General features: G+C 38.3%; 1 protein-coding gene across 1 annotated transcript in view; it reads left to right on the forward strand.

Annotated features, from left to right (window-relative positions):
* The window catches only part of lhx6a (LIM homeobox 6a), a 48,374-nt gene extending 25,063 nt beyond the window's left edge, over nt 1-23,311 (forward strand). The window contains exons 6-9 of the mRNA XM_048559016.2: nt 11,926-12,026; nt 12,780-12,875; nt 17,115-17,289; nt 19,606-23,311. Coding sequence (XP_048414973.1) covers nt 11,926-12,026; nt 12,780-12,875; nt 17,115-17,289; nt 19,606-19,685 — 452 coding nt within the window. The 3' untranslated portion in view covers nt 19,686-23,311. The remainder of the gene's footprint in view (nt 1-11,925; nt 12,027-12,779; nt 12,876-17,114; nt 17,290-19,605) is intronic.
* The last annotated feature ends 1,878 nt before the right edge of the window (nt 23,312-25,189 follow it).

Raw genomic sequence — 25,189 nt, forward strand, 5'->3', positions numbered from 1 at the left:
GCAAAATATCTTCATGACAATATGAGTTTCCCATGGATCTCAACATTAAAATATTAAACTCAATGAAATGAATGAGAATCTTCACCACCAGAAGGGTGATGGCAGAGTTAAAATGGAAATATGAGACTTAGCATTGTGCTTCCTCATCCTGATTCTCAGGCCCGTCCATTGGGTTACAGGCATTTGTTCAAATAGAGCGGGGTCTTCATTAATCAATGCAAACCAAGAGCTTATTGCAAATTTTACTGCCTTCACATTGATTCTGCTTAATAAAACCTGCCAAGAGATATTCAGTGCTCCTCTATTTCATATTAGGATTAGTTTTGAGGGAGCAGAGCAAGGAAGGCAGTGTTCTTCCTAGTTCTGCAGGAATAATGCAGGACTCACCTTTATTCTTATCTGGGTTGGCCTCTGAGTTGTCAAATGTTATGTCGTGATGTTGTTCACTACATGTATGTTGATAAAGTGTGGCCCTAGAAATGAATAGGGCCTCTGCTTTGAAATGTTGAGCACCTAAATGATTTAAATCTTAACATGAGCTACTCCACTTTGATAACATATCCCTAGACATTCATGCCTACAAAAATCTGTCAATCTCTTTTTCCAAAAATTTACAATTGACTTTCCAGACCCAACTATGTATTGAAGGAAGAATTACAGATATCCATAATCTGTGTGGGGGAAGGGGTGTTTCTATGAAATTTATTACATTTCAGGTTCTCCAAATTTGTTGGGGTTATGAAGCTGCAGCCCAAACTTGAGCAGTGTATAACTTTGTAGGACTACCATTTGTAGGCCATTGATCCAAAAAATGCAGTAGAGACCCAAAGCCCAGGCTTGCTTCGGTCTCCCTTTCATTTACAGTGTGACCATGTAAAACTCAGAGCACAAGCTGGGACATTTGAAAAAAACATATTTTTGTGATAGAGCTTTGGGAAGAACTAGTCTTGTTTCTACGACTAAAATTAACAATAATCCCCTGGGTTGGAAACAGAATTGCTTTTCATGGAATGCAGCTGTAACATTGCACTTAAATCACTTGACATGAATAGATGGTTTTTCTGATGAGACTGTAGACCACAGGAGCAGAAGTAAGTCATTTAGCCCATTGCATATTAGCTACCATTCAATGAGATCCTCCCTGATCTAATAATCCTCAACTTCACTTGTTTTGCCTATTCTCATAACCCTTGATTCCTTTACTGATTAAAAATCTATCTGGAGTAAAGAATTCCATAGATTTTCTATTCTCTTAGAGAAGAAATTCTTCCTCATCTTTTTTTTAAAATATGGGTGACAAATTATTCTGATATATGTCGTTTGGACCTAGAATCTCTCACTGGATGAAACATCCTTTATTCACCTATCCTGTCAAGATCCCCAAGAATCTTGCATGTTTCAATAAGATTGCCTTTATTCTTCTATATCCCAATGTGCACAAGTCCAATCTACTCAACTTCTCATAGGACAATCCTTCCAGTGTAGCGAAACGTTTCTGGGCTGTGCCCAATACCATTACATTTTTCCTTAGGTTAGAGGTCCAAACTGTTCACAGTATCCCAGATAACAAAGTGTGGAGCTGGATGAACGCAGCAGGCCAAGCAACATCTTGGGAGCACAAAAGCTGATGTTTCAGGCCTAGACCCTTCATCAGAAAAGGGGGAGGGGGAGAGGGTTCTGAAATATTATAGGGAGAGAGGGGGAGGTGGATCGAACATGGATAGACAGACAAGTTAAAGAGGTGGGGATGGCGAAGGCAGCAGAAAAACTGCAAGATGTCCAAACGTGACTGGTATTCATTGGTATCCCAGCTGTGTTTTGTATTGCTTTAGCAAAACTCCCTATCCCTGTATGTTGCACTTCATGATTCCCACGTGTACCTCAGTTGTCTTCAGTGAAAAGGAGAAAGCTTTGGTGTGGAGAGGAAATACAAAGTGCTATTGTACCAAATTTTTTTAGGCTGTTACACAGTATGGTGAGATATCTCTAAAATCTTACCAGTTAGTGAGCCTACTCATTTAATGTTGGTGTCTACAGACTTGGAGATGTCACAACACAGCCCAGAGATTTAATATGATGTGCATCCTTTCCAATGAATTGGACTTCAGGATTAGCAACCTTGCTGATTATTTCCCTCCCTTGTCTAGAGGCATTGAGATATTCCAACACCCAAAAATTTCCAAGCTTAGATCCCGAAACCAAAACAGGAATCAAATCCAAACTCCTTCCTTATTTTAATGACTCGGTAACACACTATAAGGTGCAGTTACTCATTGAGCCAGTGAGGAGGTAAATTGCATAGCTTAGTGTGCAGAAAATCAAAAAAAGGCTTATGTTCAGGATATCTGAAGAGAGGGAAATGCCACCAATTCAGCTCAGCCTGGCCCTCTTCCACGCATTTCTCCTGGTACTTTAGCATGGAGTACTGTTAATGTTAGAATCATAAAGTCTACAGTGTCTGCCCTCACATTGGAAAGAGATTGACCAAAGGCAAGAACCCAGGAGAGAAGAAAATAGAGAAAAGTTGAGGAAAAATTGTAAATAGAAAAGAAGCTTGTGCTCACAAACATAAGCGTGTACTGTTTAACGCAGCCAAAACATAACTACAGTTTGCCAAATATTTCTCAGATGTCATGGCAATAGAGACACATTGGCCAGGGTTTAAACTCACTGGCACATTCATCTTGTAAATTGATCCCACCCATACATCTCTTCATTTGATCTCTTGAAGGAACCATTTTAAGCTAAGGATAGAAATTTAATTGCACTTCTTGAAACCAATATTTTCAGTGACAACATATTCCAAATCAATTATTCCAAATTAATTAACAAAATTCCAGTTGGAGAAAAATAAGTGTTATGGATGGACACAGATCTTGGTTATGCATATTATTTGATAGATAACCTATTCAGCTATTTGTATATAAGGTGGTCCCCTGGGATACTAGAATTGTCCAGACAGATTGCAGTGGTCTATTCCATTCTTTATATTCCATATTTCCCCACTTAAGATTCCCCACTGTAAGAAACAGATTTTAAAAATCTGAAATTAGATTTAATGCAGTTTTAGAGTAAAAGTGTTATTGGAATGAAAAGCTCTACCAACACAATGATTTGTAAAATATACTTTCTTGAAATGGACAGATGAAATTCCACAGCAATTACAAAATGATAAGAGCCTTTGCTAAGAACAAATGGGACATTTCTACATGTCAACATGGTCTCACTGACACACAAATCTCTTACTGAACATTTCCTCCAACTTTCCTTTTCAGGCATTAGAAGTTGGAATCTTTCTCCAAGAATGCAAAATCTTGGATTTGAATTGTAACTTTCACAACCCAGACTATCCCAAAGTGCTTTACTTCCAGTGAATTACTTCTGAAGCTGCATTGTTAACATTTTTATAGAGGAATTGTACTGTACGAAATGACCTCAGTCACTGATTATTGGAAGAACTGATTGACATTTGTCAGGCATTTAAATTTTACAAAGTCTAAGTTCTAACTTTGTAAGTGCCATAGTATAAATAGGCAGTGAATAAATACTCATAAAATTTGTTATAGCCTCAATTGATACCTTTATTATTATTTTTATCTGAAAATTCAGGGCAGCAATAGCGTTGAGGACTACAAATGTTTAGAACAGTGCTCTGAGAATCAAACTCCGGCTGAGAGTTGCACTCTATTTTTTGTCTGAATTTTGGGAAATTTTTCCTTGGCGCTTCTTCTTTTAATGTTTTCCTTTTATAAACGCAAGTGGCTGTTGTGTTTAAAACAAGCTATTGAGAAATCAGTTTGTTACATTTGTTTGTCCAATTATTGAACACACAATTTCTGTGGAAGTGAGTACATTTCTTCTTTGCTTGGGTGCAAGTTGGCAAAGCCAAGTCGTAAGGATACCCAAGTGGGCAGTAAGTTTGTTTTTATTCACTCATGGGATGTGGGCATCCCTGGCTGTCAACATTCATTGCCCATCCCTAACTGCTATTGAGAAATGGCAATGAGCCACCTTCTTGAAAAGCTGTAGCCAATGAGGTGTAAGTGAATCCACAATGCTGTTCGAAAGGGATTTTCAGGATTTTGATTGAACAACAGTAAAGGAGTGGCAATATAGTTTTAAATCAGGATGATGTGTGGTTTGGAGTGGAACTTGAAATTGATGGCATTCCTATGTATTCACTGCCCTTGCCCTTCTAATTGATGGAAGTCTTGGGTTTGGAACTTGATATCAAAGGAGTTTCATCAGCAGTGCTCCAGAGTACTGCAGACTCACACAGCCCAAATACCCTATTACTGAGTGTAGAATAGAGGGCTCCAAACTTCCATCACTATGTGTACAACCCTGGTACCATCTTGACATGAAGTCCTTTTCCAAAATCTCCTTCCCAAGAAAGATTGTTACCCATTGTAGATTTTAATCACTGTCCACAAACAATATTAGCAGAAATGCTATTGATCAAAATGGATGAATAGCTGCCACAGGATACACATTGTACCCTGAAAACTGCTAACTCCACCAGTTGGAGGCACTAGGCTACATTGATTTTTCTTTTGTTTTAAGCTCTTGTGAACCTTAAATTAAATGTTGAGAAACCATTTCCCTTGCCTGGAGAGACCAGAGCTGGAGATCATAAATACTCAGGATAAGTTGTCAGCCATTTAGTACACAGAGAATGGTAATTTTTTTCTTCATTTAGAGGATTGTAAGTCTTTGTAAGATCTTGCCTCAGAGGGCTTTCAATCCTCTGTTGTTAAGTACATTTAAAGTGTTAGACGCCAAAGATATCAAGGCATGTGGATAATTTAGGAAAGTAAAGTTGAATGGCTACGATCCTGATGAATGGTACAGTGAGCTCAAGGAGCCATGTGATCTATCCCGCTCCTGTTTCTTTATATATTAATAAGGTTTTATTTCAACGGTTTTTAGTTATCTTTCTTCACATTTGTTTTTGGTTAGTCGATCTTTGTGGAAGCCCATCATGGTATTGTGTATTTATAGATTTTGTTTTTTTTAAGTGTGTGAAATGTTAGGTAAGAAGTTAATGTGGATCAACCATTTTCTCCTGAATCTTACAACGCTCTGCAATCTTATATAAAATAATGACCTGTTCCATACATTGTTCATAAGAACAAAAAGGGGTCTATCCCTTTCTGATTATCCGACGGGCACCACACAATAATCAAAAAATAATCACAAATGTGATTGGTATCAGTGAAATTATTCACTAGGTTTTGGGCTGGTGTTTTTTTTCCTGTAAATAAAACAGTTGAATTTTGGAACAGCCAAAAAGTATTTACATTCTATTTATCAATAGCAGAGTGCTAGTTCTGAGGAATGACACTAGTTCTCGCAAATCTCCTCCAAAAGCATTCTTTTTCAGTGTGACTTTTAAACATTGGTGATCTTCCCCATCAGCTGTCATACTATTAAAATGCTTAGACTTAAGCATTTAAGCTACAAAATGTTACAGTTTAACTGAATTTGGACACACAATACAGAAATGAATGATTTTACTTGTGTTTGCACTGAATAGATCGAATGCTTGTTATAATCACAACAGAAAGCTCAAAATATTTCACATTCCCAGTCTTTTCTTTGATTTTTAAGCATTGTGCAATAGCATGTTGAATAGCTGAATAGCTCAGACACACAGTAATTTCGTAAGTTCTTCATCTGAATAATATTGTTATATAATGTTTGCTATATTAGAATTAAGTTCTTTGACTTGTCTGTGACGTCTCTGTTAGGCTTGCCACTCCTTCACCTTCACCCTGTAGCCCTGCATATTCTTCTATTTCAGATAATAATCCAAATTCCTCTTTATATGCCTCGATTGAACCTACTTCAACCACAATCTCTCAGGCCATGTATTCCAGTTCCTACCCAGTTGCTGTATGATGAGGTTTTTCTTCATGCCAATATTGCTTTCTTTGCCAATTGCCTTAAATCTGCGCTCTCTGTTTCTTGATGCTTTTCACCAGCAGGAAATGTTTCCCACTATTTACTTTCTTTAGATCTATCATGACTATAAACACCTCTATCAAAATTCTTGTCAACCATCTCTTTTTCACAAAAACAGTCCCAATTTCTCCATTACGTTTACATATTTAAAACTGTTCCTGTGAACCATGCCTTCCACTTCTCTAATGCCTTCACATCTTACCTAAACTCCAGTTGAAGCCAACTTCTTTGTTTCATACTCTACGCCCCTACTGATTAAAGTCTAGGATATTGTATAGTTTATTAGTCACTCTCCCAACTTGTCTTCCGACCTCCACTATTGATGTACATATACATCTATGTCCCTCTGCCTCTGCACCCCCATTAGAATTTCACCTTTGCTCTGTATTGTCTCTTTGTGTTTTTCCTACCAAAATTAGTTACTTCACAGTATTACTTTCATCTGCCACTTGACAGCCTCTTCCACCAACTTGTCTCTGTCCTTTTGAAATTACATATGACTCCTCTCAGTTTTCAATGCATTCAGGATAAATGTTGAAATTGCACCTTCAACAGCAAATTTAAGATCATGAATATATGTCAGGAAGAGCTTGAATCCTAACACTGGCCCTTGGGGAACTCTACTATAATGCTTCCTCTTATCTGATAACCAGCTATTAATGACTACTCTCTTTACTGTCACTTAACCAATTTTTGCTACTGTCCCTTTTATTCTCCGAGTTCTAACTTCATTTACACTGCTATGTGAATTTTTTTTAACCTCGTGTCTTTTGGAAGTCTATGTATACCATAGCAACAGCATTTCCCTTATTAAACATCTCAGTCATCAACTTGACCAAGTTAGTTAAATCCAATTTGTCCTTAGGTTTCCTTAAATAACTTTAATGTGACTTAATTTTGTCCTGAATTATCACCTCTAAAAGTTTTCTCATTTTCAAGGTTAAACTAGCTATCCTGAATTTTCTGGGCTTGTTATATTCATTTTAAAAAATTATTTCTTTTTTCAAGTAGTTTCATCCAATGGCAGCATGGTGGCTCAGTGGTTAGCACTGCAGCCTCACAGCGCCAGGGATCCGGGTTCGATTCCAGCCTCAGGTGACTGTCTGTCTGGAGTTTGCACATTGTCCCTGTGTCTGTGTGGGTTTCCTCCAGGTGCTCTGGTTTCCTCCCACAGTCCAAAGATGTGCAGGCTAGGTGGATCGGCCATGCTAAATTGCCCATAGTGTTCAGGGATGTGGGGGCTATAGGGGGATGGGTGTGGGTGAGATGCTTCAAGGGGCGGTGTGGACTTGTTGGGCCAAAGGGCCTGTTTCCACACTGCAGGGAATCTAATCTAAAATCTAATGAGTCAGCTCGCTGAATAGGCCTGTTCACTGCCGCGTACCTGTGGTGCAATTATGTAGTAAGATTGGAATAGCTGCAATTTTAGGAACAAGGAGCAGGAATAGGCTATTGAACTTGTCAGACCTATTCTGCCATTTGAAGTAGATCCATTATTGATTTATGTCTTGCCTGCCTTGACCTGTAAGTCTTAGTTCTTTGCTGTATAGAAGAATTATCAACATTAAGGGGTTTGACATTTTCAACTAATTTGCAGCTTTCTGGGGAGAAGAGAGTTCAAAATTTCCATTACATGTCATGTGAAGTGCGTTCTAACATAATCATGGTCAGCAGTCAATGCCTCTTGATTCGAGGATGGTACCTACAGCATTATGGATATATCTGCACCACATAGACTGCAGAAGTTCAAGCAGGTGGCTCACCGCCCGATTCTCCTTGGCAATAAATGGTGTCAGCAGTCAACACATCGGTTAACATCCAGAGCTTTCAGTGTTCTTTGCTTCAGTGATGATGTGTTGCTGTGGAGCAGCAGACGGGTATTGAAGATACATTGAGTACGTTATGGAACGGTGAGCGAGATGAGGATGTGTTAAAACGGTGCCTTCTTTGACTCAACTGAGCAGGGTCTGGACTGAGTCTGTGTCCTCCAAAACCGGCAGATTCTCCCGAAACTAAGCGCTTCACTAAATAATACCAAGTGCGTGTATTTTTTTTCTCTCTGTGAATCTACACGGCAACCAATTCTATTATCGCATCAACAGGAGAATTTTAATGACGGCACAAAATATATTTTCTATTTATTTAAAAAGAAGACAATCTGACCTTTTGAAGGCCCGTAATATAAAGTGTGCTGATGAAAATGTGGAACTAGTGAGGGTCAGAAGCCAGCAGAGATCAGGCATTATTCCTCTGATCGGTGCCAGTTGGTCGAGAATATTGTTCTGTTGAATACAGTTCAAGGCAGAATTTGACGTTGTCCCTTCCTTTGAGCCAGGAGCCCTAGGTTCAAGCGCTACCAGCCAAAGGGGGTGTAATAACACCTCTCAACAGGATGGCTAAAAATACCTGGAACTCGATTGCTGACTGGTCAGATAGCGGCGAAAGCAGTTGGATTTTGTTGGCATTCATTTGGCCGGCTGGTTAACCACCAAAGCAATGGGGAATCTGACAAGTCAAGCTCCCTTGCATCTCAAGAACTGGGTGTGACACAGGGAGCAATGGCAAAGATGAAAAGTGGTCTGCGGTGCACAGCTATACCCGTACATCCCAACATCGTCTCCAATTTACAGCTTTCTTTCAGTCCAGCTTCAAACTGGATGAGGAGTCACTCTAGATTCGAAACGTGAACTCTGTTTCTTCCCACACCTGCTGAGTTTTCTAAATAGAAACCGAAAGAACTGCGGATGCTGCAAATCAGAAACAAAAACAGAGATTGCTGGAAGCTCATCACAATTGGCAGCATCTGTGGAGAAAAATCAGAATTAATGTTTCGGGTCGAGTAACCCTTCCTCAGAACTGATGGTGGTTAGGAAAATGTAGCTTCAATTGTAGACGATAGGGTGGGGGGGGGGAGGGGGGAAGCAGTAAACAAGAGGTGGGCGTAGAGCCCAGAGACACAGAAGAACAGTTGGATGGGTTTCTGTTTCAAGCTGACAGGAGCATTCAGCGAATTGCAGATTTATATTCACAGACATAAATGGATGGGGGAAACATGAGAATTTCAGAGAAAGTAGGAATGGAGCAGGGATTTCTGAATGTTCGGTGGCACAGTCACTTTCTGAATTGAGGACAGTTGAGTGCCTTGTGGTTTATTCGGGCTGGTATGTAGCTGTCAGTGTTGGCTGGGCTTCTGCAATCTGCACGGAGCCTCTCAAGGCTCATTGCGTGCTGAGAGTGGTCTGTGTTCTATGAAGCGACGCTGCAACCTGCTTTCTCCTCAATCGCATTTTAATATATTGAGGCTGCAGCGTTACAGATTTTTTCATGTGGGTTAGTACACAGTTCTTCATTTCTCAGTATGCTTTCAGCGGGGGGGGGGGGGGGAGATTGACAGCAATCTGAACACTTAGCTGAACGGAAATCGAGACCCACAACTCGTTAGAAACCGGAACAATTCTTACTCCATTCATCTGAATGTTTCTTATTTCTGCTTGTTTTGTATTAGGCTGTCTGCGGAATTATAACACTATCCTTGGGGAATATGAACTTTCATCCTGAACTAAAACCTCCTGAAACGTTCCCGGTTTATGTTGTTACATAATCAATACTTTTTAAAAACACATTATTTTCAGTTGATGGAAACATCAATCGAGATAAAGAGATTTGAACAGAAGGAAGTTAGTTGATAGCGAAGGTTAAGGAATAAGCTGTAACATGATGAATTTGGGTATCCCTCAATTATCTGATTGACTTTGAATTTGAACATGTATTTCGAAGTCCGAGCTTATGTTTCTATCCTGATTTCACTTACACAGCAGAACGTCCATTTCAAAGCAACCATTCTCCTCTGTGACCAGAAAGTCAAATTGAAGTTTTCGCTTCCCTCTAACTCCCCTTCGCCTCTGAGGGAATCCGGTCAAATGGCAAGACGCTGGCTTTCCTTCGTGTCGCTGCCATTGTGTTCGATTCACAATTATTGTGCCTGTCTACTTCATGTTTCTACTCTATATGAACTAATTGCAACAATATAAATCATTTATCTCAATAAACCAAGCTTTACATGAACATTATTTCTACAATATCATATTGCAATAATTAAATCATGTGTTTAATAGCTAATGTGTTTACACAATGTCAATCATGCTTGGTTTATACAGAAATAATATTCCTTTTTTTTAAAGGTGCAAAACAAACAGGTTAGAACAACTCCTCATGTGTTTTTCCTCCATTCAGGCCCTTCCTACAGACCACTGGCTATAACACTGCAATACGCAGTATAAGTGCAAGTATCTTTTCAGCATTTAAAACGTTGCTTTGAAAATGTAATGAAGTGAGACCATCAGAAGTGCGATTTTAAACTTAAAATGATGACAATCTGTGGTTTGGCTGATTGCAACAGCATCATCTGAAAATCAGAGACATATAGTAAAAAGGAGACCCAGTCGGCCATTTGGGCCACAGGCCTACATCACCACTCAATATGATCATGATTGACCATCCAACTCTGGCTTATTCCAGTTCTTCTGCTTTATTCTTTTGATCACTTCAGCTATATCCAACTCCTATCTGAAATCAAAGAAGAACCATACAGCACAGGAACAGGCCCTTGAGCCCATTAAGACAGCACCAAAACATGCTGCATCTCTAAGCTAAAAACCTTTTGTCCCTGCATGGTCCATATCCCTACATTTCCCGTCTATTCATAACTGTCAAGATGCCTGTCAAACGTTGCTATTGTATTCACCTCCACCAACTCTTCTGACAGTGCATTCCAGGCACTTACCATCTTCTGTTTTTTTTAAAAAAACATCAAAACTTGCCTCTCACAGCTCCTTTAAACTCACCCCCATTTACCTCAAACCAATGTCCCCTAGTAACTGACATTTTCACCTTGAGGGAGAAAAGGCTTCAGCTATCCATGTCTCCCATAAACCATGTTTGTCCAATCTTGCCGCCTATCCAATACCCTTCAAACTAGGCAATACAATGTTTTGCAAGGACTGAATTCCACAGGATCACCTCTCTCTGGGTGAAGAAACCGCTTGCCATCTCAGTCCTTAATGATTTACCCCGTATCCTCAGACTGTGATCCCTGGGTCTGGACTCCCTTGCCATTGGAACATCCTGTGTCTTAACTATCTATTCCAGTTGGAATGTTACAGGTTTGGGACAATGCAAATGATCACTATTATGTATAAAGAAATGCTGGATGTGATTTATTTGTTTACATTTCTGGTGAGCTATTTATGCGAGTGACTTTTCCTCCTGATCTTTTGAAGTTACAATTCTCACTTTCTATTATTACCTCAGTTACCAGATTTATTGTTACCTCAATAAAGGAGCCTAGACATCCCAGTAAATTCTGGTTGTGGCATTGTTGGAACCACATTGCTTTGTTCTTTTTAGGTCCTGATTGAAGGCAGGGTTGCAATCCTGTTTTATACCGAACATTTACTTAGAGTAACAGCAAAGAAAATTCATTGCGGACATGGGACAATTCAACCAGATCTGACTGTGGTGGGAGTGGAGGAAGCAATGTTATCCCACCCTCGATCCTTTGTTCAGTCTTACTATTTCCTTTTAGTCCTCTTTTAAACCAGTAACTCCCTCCAACATTACTTTTATAGGAAGTACAGCATTATTGGTACAATACATTTCAAACCCAAAGCAAACTACTGTTTAAGAAAATAAATTGGCTTAAAAATGATCATAACTTTGACTACTCCAACAGTATTCTAGTAAAAACAATTATTATAGATGCCGGGCACTGCAAATAAAAAAACAAAAAGTACGAGAGAAAGTCAGTATGTGTTGAGAGAGAAACAGAGTTCATGCTTAAAGTCCAATATGAATTTTTGTCCTGTACAATATTTAGCTTTGCAATTGTACCTATCCTACCTGCTTGTACATTACAAGGTGACCTATCATATCAGTGTACATCTTTCATATTTTTGAATTTAGGTAATGGGCTAACCTTGGAGGGAGCTGTACCTTCAGACCAAGACAGTCATCCGAAACCAGCCAAGAGAGCACGGACGTCATTCACAGCAGAGCAATTACAGGTAGCATTGCGGCAGGGATCCCCGTCACACTTACAACATGACAATCCATTTTATGATCAGGCACTTCCCATTCATATTGCTGTTTCTATTTCTGAACCCTACTTTCTGAATACCACCGCTGCCTATTGAGAGGAGCGTAAGATAACTAACTAGTTCAATAAAACTTATGTCTCAAAAGTCATTCATTAAATATTGTAGGGCTTTCCTCATTTGATGACATCATTATTTTAACTTTGTACTTTTTGTTGTTCAACTGTATCTGTCATCATTCTGACCACTCTATCCATTTATTAATTTCCTGTGTAAGACAACAAGCTTTTATGCTAAAACAGAGTCCTGAAGTACATGACACAGTTGCTGTATTGAAAGACTTATTCCTGGCCAGAAAGTTATCGTTAAAGTGAGACAGTAGTGAAGAATTATTTATAAACACTGTTTAGTTTTGAAAGAGCCGGGGTTTACGAAAGGAACACCCAACTGCAGATGATCAAAATCAAAGAGTCTCATTTGTATGCACATTGATCAGAATTGCTCTCTTAGACTGGAATCAAAAAATTGAAATAGCCTATCATAACAACATCTTGTTACAAAATGTAGATCTCATGACAGTTGCTACATTTTTATTATCTTGTCAATGACCATCTTTACCTTTTTATTAGATAACACTTGATGTCATGTGAGAGACACTGTCTTACAAACTTCAAATTGCATTCTGCCTTTGCTGACAGTACTTTTCACACTATCTGTGTACAGGTGATGCAGGCACAGTTTGCACAAGACAATAATCCTGATGCACAAACACTTCAGAAGCTTGCAGACATGACTGGCTTGAGCAGACGTGTTATCCAGGTATGAATATATTCACATAATGAAGAGGGTACAGATACTTGTGAATTAAGTAGCTGCAGAAATGAATACCTCATATCAAATAATAAGCATTTTTCTTTTGCATCAATCACTCATTAAAAACAATTAGATGAAGTAAAATGATTATTATAGATCATTTTTATTTGGATACTACTCCTGTGAACGCCAACAATAGGTGGAGCAATGAGTGCACATGGACAGGAACAGAGTGTTGCATGACCCAGCAAAGAATCGGCGGCAACAGCTACCAGTCACAAATATGGCAATGGTGTCAGAATTGTACTGGGATTATACACAATGCTTCTGATCATTCACACTTCCGAAGATTATGCCTCACTGAGGCACCTCTTCTCTCAGCAGCCACTTTCTCCTCTGCCCCCACCCCAGACTGAATCGACACAAGGTACTGGGTGGCAGTGTGAGAAGTGGCTGAGACAGCATGGAGATTGGTCATTGCTTTTCTGTGGCAGTCCACGCATGCACTGGTGCTGACATCACTGCACAGCTCATGCAGACATGAATCCTGCATCTATCTCCACCTGCTGACATCACTGGTCCTGTCTGCTCATGGCTTGAAGACCATTGTATCGACTATTTTAGTATTCGGGTAATTACTGTACTTTTGTGGCTCAATGAATGAGCAGCGTTAATGTTGCAGCCAGTTCCCAGAATTTGTTACATCCTATCATTTTAGCTGCTGGGGCTGGTTTTCATTACGGAAGACATTGAATGTATACTTTAATATTATGTTCCATAACAAGAGGACAATTAAATGGCTGGCAGCATGGTAGGTGAGTTCATGCTGCATTCCCTCCTTCACCTTGACTACTTCTATGGGGGAAAGGCTCATGGACAGCCATCCTGCCCCATCACCAATTATGGCTATTGAATGGACAATTAATGCTCGATTCATGTTTTCCAACTGAAAGACCATGACTCTAACCTTTAGACTATTTTTCTATGCTTGAGCCTCCCCAAACTGGAAAAAATAGCTTTGCTCAATTATTCTACCTATTGGATTTAACTTCTTGAAAACATTGATCAAATCACAGTTTTAAACTCTTAAAATCCAGAGAACACCATCCTAACTTGAGCAATCTCTCCACATACTTTAACTGTTGGAGTTAAAATATTATTCTTATAAACCTGTGCTGCACAACCTCCTGGGTGTGCTGCTTAGTCTGTTCATAGTGCTCCAAGGTTGGACCAAGCAGGACCATCTATAATTTTAATTTAGTTTCTACTCCCTTGCTAGTTAGTTAGTCTGATTATTTTTCTGTGCCTGGTTCATGACATTTGAACAAATATGTATATGGACCCCAAGCTCTTTTTGTTGTTAGATTTTCATAATTTTAGGAAATAATTCTGTTTTTAGATACAAAGTGGATGGCTTCACATTTATTTACATTGAAATCTATTTATTATGGATTTTGCCCATTCACTCAATTTATCATCTCCATGTAATAGGTCCCAACTACTCTGCTGAGAATGCCATCTATCTTCATTGTACTGGCAAACTTGGATATGTAGGTTTTTAACTCATCATATAAGCTATTGATAAACTTATAAATAATTGAGGCCCTGACGCAGACCATTGACCATGGTGTGGATGTAACTGCTCCACACCAATTACATCCACCCAATTAGAATATCTTCCCATTATCCCTATTCTGTCTCCTGCTGATCGTACAATTTCCCAACGGCATTGATAATTTGCCTTCAATTTCATGAGCTTCAAATTTAGCTGATCGCATCTTATGAGAGATATTATCAAATGTCCTCTGGAAATACATTATTTAAATAACATCCAAAGATACTCTTCAAACACTGTTTTAGTACCACTTAAAAAGTCCCATCAGTTCGTTGGTTGTGATCCACCATTTACAAATTCATGCTGGCTTTGTTTGAGCAGCTAAACAGTTTCAAGGTGTGCAGTCAGCCTATCTTTAATTGTAAACCCCAGCATTTCCTGACAACAGATACTTTATTAACTGGGCAAAAATTCCTTGATTTTCCCCTCTCACCTTTCTTAAATAGCAGAGTGGCATAGGCAGGGTGAGATTTTGGAAGTGTCACTGTATCACCAAACAGTTCAAAGTAAGTTCTCCTCAAAAACTTGCATCAATATCTTCCATGGTATTATACCAATTAGCAATTTGTTTAATAAAATCATAAGATGCACAATATAAATCAGCTAACATCAACTCTGAAATCAGAATTTATTTTAAAATGAAAATATAATTTTAAATTTGTCATTTCAAACTAATTTGTAATGCAACATCTATTTGATGGTTTTACTATGAAACATAATCGTTATTGTACAGAGTCCATTAATATGAGTTGCATGAAAGACATGAATAATATAAATGTTCTGGCTTCATATTGAGTATGACTTGTGATTTGTACTCCTAAAATACAACAAATATTCTAAATATGGCTACAGTATTGGAATGATCTCACTCAATCTGCATATATTGGCATGGATTTACAGAGTACCTGACTTGGCAATAGTGTTATATACGTCTTAAGATGTGGATCATTATAACTCAGACATGCCTTTGGTACTCATGTTATTCAGTTCACTGTTGCTCAGTGTGATGTCTAATATCACCTGATTCCTGTCTTGTGCAATCTCTATACACCCAAGATATGACAGCACTTACTATTGCTCCACCTCTGTGTATTTTATCTTTTTAGGGATTTTTTAAAAACAGTTTTCCATCAGAATTAACATTTTCAGATTATCTGGAACGTTATGTAAGTGAAAACATGTTTCATTGGAGTATGATGTAAACTGATCAGTGTTGGAAAATTCCACATGTAAAGCAATCTGAGTTCAGTTACCTTACAGTCCTGGATGAACTAAGAATCAAAGCAGGTTCCAGTGCAATGAGTTCATCCTTGTTTGTTGTCTGGTTCTGAATTCTGGCCACATTTGATTCATGTGGTCCATGACTGCTCTTCTACACCTAAATTGTCCAGCATTCCCTAAACATATTGTGTTCCTCTTAGGAAGTGTTTTCTTTCCATCCAGTTCATATTGTTGGTGAGCTGCAAGTTGATTTATGTCAAATTCAGACAGATCTTCCAAGGTGACAAATATTGAAAAGGAAAATTTAAGCTTGGAAGAAATTACACAACTCCAAATTCCAAGAGCAACTTTCATCACCTTACAGAATTTGGCTTTCATGATGAAAGTGACGGAACACAGACACACAATGGCAGCCAAGATGCAGGGAGGAGTTCCAATGTAATATGCTTGTTGTTATCAGTGTATCTGTTTTCCATATGTCTGACAATAATTGCCACCTGGTTTGTGTAGCAACAATCTTTTCCTAGAATTATAATGGAGTAATATTGAGGTATTGATTTGATGGAGAATTTAAATCCAAACATTTTATACTAAATGTTATTTCCTGCTATCCAAATCTGAAATTCAGCTGTGGATTTGAAGTGATAATTCTTTAGATTCACAAATCTAACTTGCAGGTTCATTTTTTAATGGTGCAATGTCCCTGTAGTTGAAGTATGTATTTGCAGCAGGTCATAACCCAATGGCCAGTTCACTGGATGGGAGGCCTTTGAGTGTATGGGTGTCATTCGCTCAATGAATGTAGCCAAAGCAGTGCAAATGTTATTAACTTCATAAAGAGTGTATGGTGATGGAATTAACATGCTCTGGAACCTCCTGAGGTGGTGACCATCTCCTACCCTGACGTGCCCACATATTTGCAGCAGCAAGTTGATTTCCAACTCTTCTGCATCCATCTATCCAATGCTGAACCCTGGATTCACATGAAGGACATGTGCATTGAGCAGCAGTGTCAGCCTGGGTATACCGAGTTTAATTTTGCCCAGCTGGAGATCAGGATTGTATGTTACATGGATGTATAAATTTATAGCTCCCCTTGGTTCTGCTTGTAGTGGCGCATGATAGAATCATCCAACACTGAAGGAGGCTTTTCAACCCTTTGAGTCTGCACTGGTCCTCCTTATTATGCATAACTTCTTATCAGTTGCTTTGAATGCACACCTAAGTTATTGTACAAATACAAACACAACTTATTTATAACTCAATAGGGTATGTTGGATTTGTTCTTAAGTTTGTGTGAACTTTGTAGTTTTATGCAGTTGAAAAGATTCCTGATTGTTTGTTCATTCAGCTCAATTGAAGGTTTTACCATGGGGTACCATGATGGAATGTGTCTGTTGCAATTGTAGGTCTGGTTTCAAAACTGCAGAGCACGACACAAAAAGCATACTCCACAACATGCAGTAGGTCAACCAGGTCCCCCTCGGTCTCGCCTTCCTCCGTCCCTATCAGAGGACATTCATTACCAAGCTTTCAGTCACCATGAGCGGACTAGGATGGTGGCACTTCATGGTTATGTGGAAAGTAAGTAGATGTGTTGCATTCTGTTCCCCTTTATTTACATGTTATTCTAATGATCTCCTTTATCTAGTTATGTGGATTTCTGTAAAGTATATAACATTGGGCATAAGTACAATTTTTATCGGATGACACAATTTAAAGTCGAATTGCATCCTACTGAGTTGAGCACCCTGAGTGCTAGATAAAATTTTAGTTAATCTAAGCTCTGATGCCAACGTAGAAAGGTGCCATTGTCCTTAAATGTAATACCTGACACCAGACAGTTTAGTTAGATGGAAAGATGTAAAACTGTAACTCTTTCCTCTTGAATGACAATGACTGGGTGGTAGTCCTTCACAGCTTATAGGATATTAATTGGCACTGGAATGTAAATCTGAAGCAATATTTCATAATAAACTGTTATGGTAGGCGAACATTAAGGAAAGTGATATTAGGAAGAAGTTATTTACACAGTGACCATCATTTGAAATATTGTAGAATTCAGGGTTGTGGAATAAATATAAAGAAACTCAATTCATTCTCCAAGGTCCAGTTGGAAGACATGATGATTGGGAGCTCATGAGCATTTTCCTAGATGTGTGAGCTAAGATGGGCCCAATGGCATTCGTCATGTATAGTTATCCTGTGATGTGAATTGCCATAGAATTATTTTTATGCAATTTCATTGAATTTTTCACTTACACAGCACTTACCTGTAATGATATCGCTGAAGTTTACTTTTTACAATGCTACAACAGTGCGTGCTAAGTAAAAAGTTAAAACTTTTCAGGCATCTCTGACCAGGTTATACACTTGTTATACTGTTAATTGGAAGTAATCTTATTTCTAATTACTGTTATTCTCTGCAATTAACATCACAAATTCCTATAGACTGTCCAGCAACTGAAGCAGATTCCCTCAGACCAGTGGAGTTTAGAATCATATTTGCACAGATCTGGGAAGCAATTGCTTTGAATCCTTGTTTAGCCTAAAACAGTTTGAAACAAGGCACTAATGTGTGATGAAACTTTTTTTTAAAAATCCTTTCAAAAAGAAGCTCTTTGTTTTTAGGATACAAGCAAACTATGTTTCACGATATCATTCATATTCACAAAGGAATTCCACATACAAGATTTAATCCAGATTTTCAGTTTATTGTCTAGCAGGTTGGTGGTGAATGACAATGGGAACATTAGTAATCACTTAGTTTTCAAGTTCTCGAAGATTTGATAGGCAATCCAGTGCAAATGGATGACACTTTACTTTGTGTTTGTAACACTTAGTTTTAAACTCACGTTCAGTGAACTGGCTTCTCATCATCTACCCTGTGGAGTCATAGTCAGCTGTACGGCATGGAAACTTTGTTCCAACGCAATGATGCCGACCCAATATCCTAAATTGAGCTAGTTCCCTTTGCCAGTATTTGGCCCACATCTCTCTAAACCCTTCCTATTCATTTTACCCATCCAGATGCCTATTAAAGGTTGTAATGGTACCAGCTTCTGCCACTTTCTTTGGCATCTCATTCCATACATGCAGACCTTGGCTATTCATCTTATCCATGCCCCTCATGATCTTATAAATTTCTATAAAGTGACCCCGCAGCCTCCGATGTTGCAGGGAAAATTTCCCAACCTATTCAGCCTCTACCTATAGCTCAAACACTCCAACCCTGACAACATCCTTGTAAATTTGTTCTGAACTCTGTCAAATTTCACACCATCCTTCCTATAGCTGCGAGACCAGAACTGAATACAGTATTCCAAAAGTGACCTAACCAATGTCCTGTACCAGCTCAACATGATCTCCCAACTCCTATACCCTATGCACTGACCAATAAAGGATCTATGAACCTGCACTCCAAGGTCTCTCTGTTCAGCAACACACCCCAGGACCTGCCCATTAAGTGTTTAAGTCCTGCTCTGATTCTCTAATAATGTTCTGCATTTCATAGGACAGCCCTTTTATTCCATAAAATCAATTTATTTTACTTTGCATTCCTTCTAGTGTACGTATATATGCCCTTGGTTGAGGAGATTAATGTGAATACAATAATTCTGATACAGACTTAATAAAGTCCTGCATAATTGCAGCAAGAGCTCTTTAATGCTATACGCCAGTGTCCTCGCAATAACAGCTGGAAAACCAACTTTCTACCTAATTATTATCAATGCATATATGTTCATTTTGTGCTTCATGTGCAAGCACACCCAAGTCATTATGACTACCAACATTAGTCTTATGTGAATTAGTCTCCCTTCTTTCACCATGTAAATTCTTCTGAGTGCTAATGTGCTATATTCAAATGTATTGCTATAGATGGTCTCCTCTTATTTTTAGGCCATCCATTTTCAGTATTGACAACACAGTCTATTCCACACCAAGCTTTGGCTCTGCCACAATTGCCAATCAGCCGTTGATCCCTCCATCAAAAACAGTCTTTGAAGAACAGATGGCATTCATGGATCGTGTGACAAGCAAAAATTTAATTCATAAATCCCACTTGTGTAAATTCTAAGTCATGTATTAAGATGTAATGACCTAGCTACATCCTGTTCATTCCTTGTTTTTCAAATAGTATGAAATTCAATTCCTAACATAAGAAAACAAGATTAGAAAATGCTGGAAACACTCAACCAACAGGATCTTCAGATAACAGACAAGTTAACCTTTCAGACATGGACCCTTTGCTAGACCTGTTTTCCAGCATCTGTGGTATTTTGCTTTTTGTTCATTGTCTAAGGACCATTTCACTAATCCGAAGGCTGGACCTTTTGATTTTGTCAGGATTAGGACTGACCTCAATGATAAAACAATGTTTTTGCCCATTTTATTTCTAGTGACAGTATTAATGTTTTTTTCTGCACCAGAGGTGATTAAAGCAGCTGCTGTGACCAATCACCTCTACATTGTAATCAGTAATATTTGGCTTGAGGTGAATTAACTTTGAACTTTGATTTGCTTCTATTTCATTTATTGACAATGCAGTATGATGGCGTTCTGCATTGTAGTTCATGCCTCCCAATATTAGCTGCAACTAGGTCATCTTTAAACATCCTGGTCTTGCACCACTCAATGTGGATGGTTCACTTGTACCGCATTTCTTAAATTGGTATTTTTCAGCTCCCAAAATCACTTGGCAGTATAATAACTGGCATTCCTTCAACCCATCAACTCAAGTCCTGGACAAGGTGCTCCAGTCCATTTCTTAAAAACCTAACTTTCAGGCTCTATTTTGGGTCATCTTTTCAAAATGACTTTCAAATGGAAACTTCCCCAAGTATATTCTGTTATTGTACCACTTGCAGATCAGCCAGTCCACATCAATGGGGAATTTACTCACTACACTGAAAATGCATTGCCCTGCAGCAACAATATGGTGCCACTTTGAAAACCCACACAGTGATATAATTTTGTTGACTTCGCTATTCAAAATAAATTTTCATAAACTGTTAAAATTGTCTGTGTTTTAAACTAGATAATCAGTGGGGCTTGTTAACTCTCAAAAATATAAAACTGTCAGAGAATAGGACCATAAAACTCATTCAGCCTTGAGTTCATGAGTTACACAGAGTACTGCCTCTCAGTAATTTACTGTAGCTTAGTTTTAGTAAGCTACAACTTCATATCAATAATTAAAGTTTAGTTACAATCAATAATGTCGAGTTTAGCTCAGTTGAAATTTTGGTGATTTCAAGTTTGACATAGCAACTCAGTTTAAAAACTAATCTTCTTTACCCATCGCACTGTATTTGAACAAAACATTTGATGTGTCCCAGACCAGTTCCGCTACAATCACTGGCTGAAATTTATTGTACAAAATGTTCTTCTCATGTGATATGAATAAATGATGTCTCAGAAGAAAAGGAAGTCCACATTAGCTGTCTTCATTTGTTCAAATAATGATTGGAGGAATATGGTGCAGAATTTCCAATATGATCATTGTGAAACTATTGGATGGGTGAAATTGGGTTGTCTTTGTACATGGGGTTGCTGGCTTAGTTAGAATGATTGAAACACTTAGTGGTGCTGACTTTCCAGTTTAGTTTGTGAATCTCAGTACAGGGATAAACAGAACAAAGCCATTAATGTTTGATCCCTAGGCTGAATCCCTGCGCTGAATATGCTATCTCAACCAGAGTGACAGAGGGCCCCTGTGATTTTCTCAAGTTGACCTGAATTAGGGTCTATGTCTGTGAAAGATTCTGCTCTCGGCCGCTATGTTGTGACTCATGCTGGGCAAGTGTACAAGAGTGGAGAGGATATTTGCGATGTCAAGTTGCCTGTGCTGAGCATTATTTCTAGAGTCACAAATTAAAATTCATCACTTGGGTAATTGAAAGTGTCAAGGCCTTCATGACAGGAGGAAAGAAATAGGACAGAATGGTTTGAAAACTAAAATACTTAAGTGATATTTTTCTCTGATGCTAGAAACAAATTAATATTGCTTGCCAACCCTCTGTGAAGTGTATGAGAAATACAAGAGAAATGGCCAGAGGTCACAACAGAATATTTGTTGCCAATTTTAGTTAACATATGGAATTCTTGCCTGATTTATCAATATTCTACTTTTCAGTTCACCTGGGTAATCAATCTCATTTGTTTCTAAATACAGCTTACTGTGGCTCTGCACGAATGTAGTCAGAGCATGCCAGATCTTGGGGCAAGTGAGCTAGTGATATAAGAACAAGAATAACAAAAAGATGAACAAGTGAATTAAAAGATGAGATTTACATTTTTAAAATTTCAAAAATTACCTTATTTCTCAACAAAAAGGGAGTATCATTCTGTTTCAGATAAGCATGCCCAAATTGGATTTAATTGACTTCAGTGTGACTAAGCAGTACAGCAGAGTCTCTGTTGTGCTAGCAACATTTCAGGATGTGGTCTACAGCCCTCTTTCAGGCGATTATTTATTGCTGACATCAGCAGCTTGAATTCCCAAGTAAAATATCTGCAGGAAGACATCAAATTATAGCATTTACTCATTTTGCAAACCTGTTTAGAATTAAAAGTGGGCCAGTAGATTGAAATGAGTGACCACTGTTTATCAAAATAAGAAGGATTGCACAGAGTTATATTTACCTAGTCTTCAGATCAAGGACTTGAATCACCTTGGTGCTTAAATCAAGTTGAGTGCTTCATTTCTGGATTCAAACCAGGCCAGAGTGTGTCTTGCATTCTAGTACAACATCTTGCTCTCACTTTCTGACCAGTAGCAGATCCATTCCTAAGCATGTACACAGTGGGGAAAGATGGGCTCTTGTTACACATTGGTCCCTTCTATACCATTGAGCAGGAAGGTCTGGGTTTGTCACCCTTGCTGAAAAGATGTCTTGTAACACATCTGAACAGGCTGATTTTAAAAATTACCTCCAGCAAAGAAAGATACAATTTGTTGTTTTTCATCGGGATGACTTGTTTGGTTGCTAATGGTCACACACCCACTTTTAGTCTCAGAGGTTTCAACTTTATCTAATATACTTGGATTTCTTGTCATCCTGTATTTTAACCGGCAACAGTGACTAATAGAGGATGCAGACAAGTCACTGTTTTGCTTGTCTGGCTAGCTGGAGTGGTGAGGAAACAATAAGTTGTGGAAGTAACTAAATACTTTGTCAGAATTTTACACATTTTACCATAAAGGAAATCAAGTTGTGTAGATCTCATTTATAGCTCAATGCGATTCAGAAACAATTCCAGCAATGAATGTACCAGCAATTTAACCGTAGAACATTGGCTGAATCATCATACCTCATACAGACAAGTTTATTGTTTATTCTACGCTGAAAGAAACTATAAAGGTTTACAAGAACCATCTAAGCTAGAGCAAAGAAGCACAATGACCACATTATTTTGTTATGATAAAAAAAATTGTTTACTTCTTTCCAAGCATACTGTCATCGTATGTCCAACTTTGTAACATGAAAAAAGAGATTTCACTCTCGATCACCGATTTTGCTAAAGCCTAAAACATGTCTTGTCATATGTGTTCTTGTACATAGATGTTTAAAGTGTTTTTAATCCAATTGTAAATTGTTTGTTTTAGCATGTGATGATTCAACATGTCTTGGCTTACAACAATTACCATTACAAAATGGATGCTACTTTTAAAATGTCAAGACACTGTTAATCAAGTATTTATTGTAAAATATAAACTTCCGTAAGCACTTTTACGATTTTCAGTTTTTGTAACATTTAGACTTTTACTGTGCATTGTTAATGTATTATGTGTGATTAAATGCAATAAAAGTGCTGCCACTTTGATGAATTTATGCCTCTACTAATCTAATTTTATCTTACTTCTCAAAGTTTTTGATTTGAAAAGTTAGGTGTATATTAATTTGTAAATAAATTGAAGATGTATGGGGTCAGTCCAGACCCAGAGTGACTGTTTCTCTGCTTAACTGCTCATGCTTATAGAAGACAGTTTAATCTGTATTTGGAATCTGACTGGGCAGGTTGAGGTGTGGAAAATTTATCACATGGGGAAACACAATAAATCCACACATTATTAATGTATGTTGGATACTGAATTGGAGTCCTTTTGATTATCGATTTTAGCTGAATAATTGTGAAGTTTTTCACTATGCCCTCGTTCTGTAAACTCCTACCAACAAGAAAAATGTTGATGTCAGCAGGGCCACTAACACGTAGAGCTCCAATGACTGGTGATGTGAGTAACTGTGTAGATAAAGGTACAGTCACAATAGCACAATCACTGTTGGTAACTGCATGAAAAAGAAACAAACAAAAGGCTATATGCATCCTATGCTTTTCTTAAAAAAAACTGCTTTATGAAAGATTCTCTGTAATTGGTGGTTTCAGTACTGCGAAATCCAGTTAAGTGATACGACAAGACAGATTTCACAACTTTGTAAAAGATATTATGCACCTTTCATGCCTGGCTGCTTAGTGACGTCACAGGCTCAGGAGCAACCTGAAAAAAAAACTTTGTTATATAAAGCACAGCAGTAACCAAGAGCTGAGTAAAAAAATATGCAATTCATTTAACTACAAACATTGCAGTGAGTAATATACAAAGAAGAGGAGAAAAATGTATGGATTATAAAGTAGATTTCTTCTGTATTAGTGTATGATGCAATGATAATGCCATGGTAATTTTTTTTTGTTCTCCTGAAACTCCATAGCACATTTTGCTATCTAACAAATGCTATTTAAAATTGTTGCTATGTGTAACTTCCTCAAATGATTTTGTGAAGTCCGTAAAGAAGATACCCATGAAAACTCCTCTGTCTACTCTCGCAGTAAACATAAAATATTCAACTACATTGGTCAGATATGACCTATCCTTCACAAATACACACTCTTTGGTCAACCCATACTTCTGCAAATGCTCAGTCATTTTGCTCTTAAACTGATTTCCAGTAAATTTCCCACAACTGACATTAAACTTTGTTTTTTCTTGGTCTCTCCCTCCCTGTTTTAAATAATAAAGTGACATTTTAAATTTGCCTTAAGACATTTTTGGAAATTTGGGATTAATCTGTCCACATGCATGTTCCTTTCCATCTTCGGGTATTACATCAGATCCTAGAGATTTGTCTATTTTATTTACCTTTGTTTTTATTACCACTCTAAATAACCTTTCTGCCCTCTGCATTTCCGACTCACTCAGTCAGCACACCTCACCACCTGTCCTGTTCCTGAGCCACCTGTACAGCACGAAATTGTTGGCTGGTTCACTGAGCTAAGTGGTTTTCATGCAAACATTTTATCTCCCTTCCAGGTGACATCGTCAGTGCTGTGGCGGGGCCTGAAACATCAGCATTCCTGCTCCTCTGATGCTGCTTGGCCTGCTGTGTTCATCCAGCTCTACACGTTGTTTATCGTCAGTGCTGTGTAGCCTCCACTGAAGTGTTGTTGTTCTGTCCAGCTCTGAATTTACATGCTGTGGTTTGTC

Source organism: Stegostoma tigrinum, chromosome 29 (genome assembly GCF_030684315.1).
Source record: "Stegostoma tigrinum isolate sSteTig4 chromosome 29, sSteTig4.hap1, whole genome shotgun sequence".
Classification (NCBI taxonomy): domain Eukaryota; kingdom Metazoa; phylum Chordata; class Chondrichthyes; order Orectolobiformes; family Stegostomatidae; genus Stegostoma; species Stegostoma tigrinum.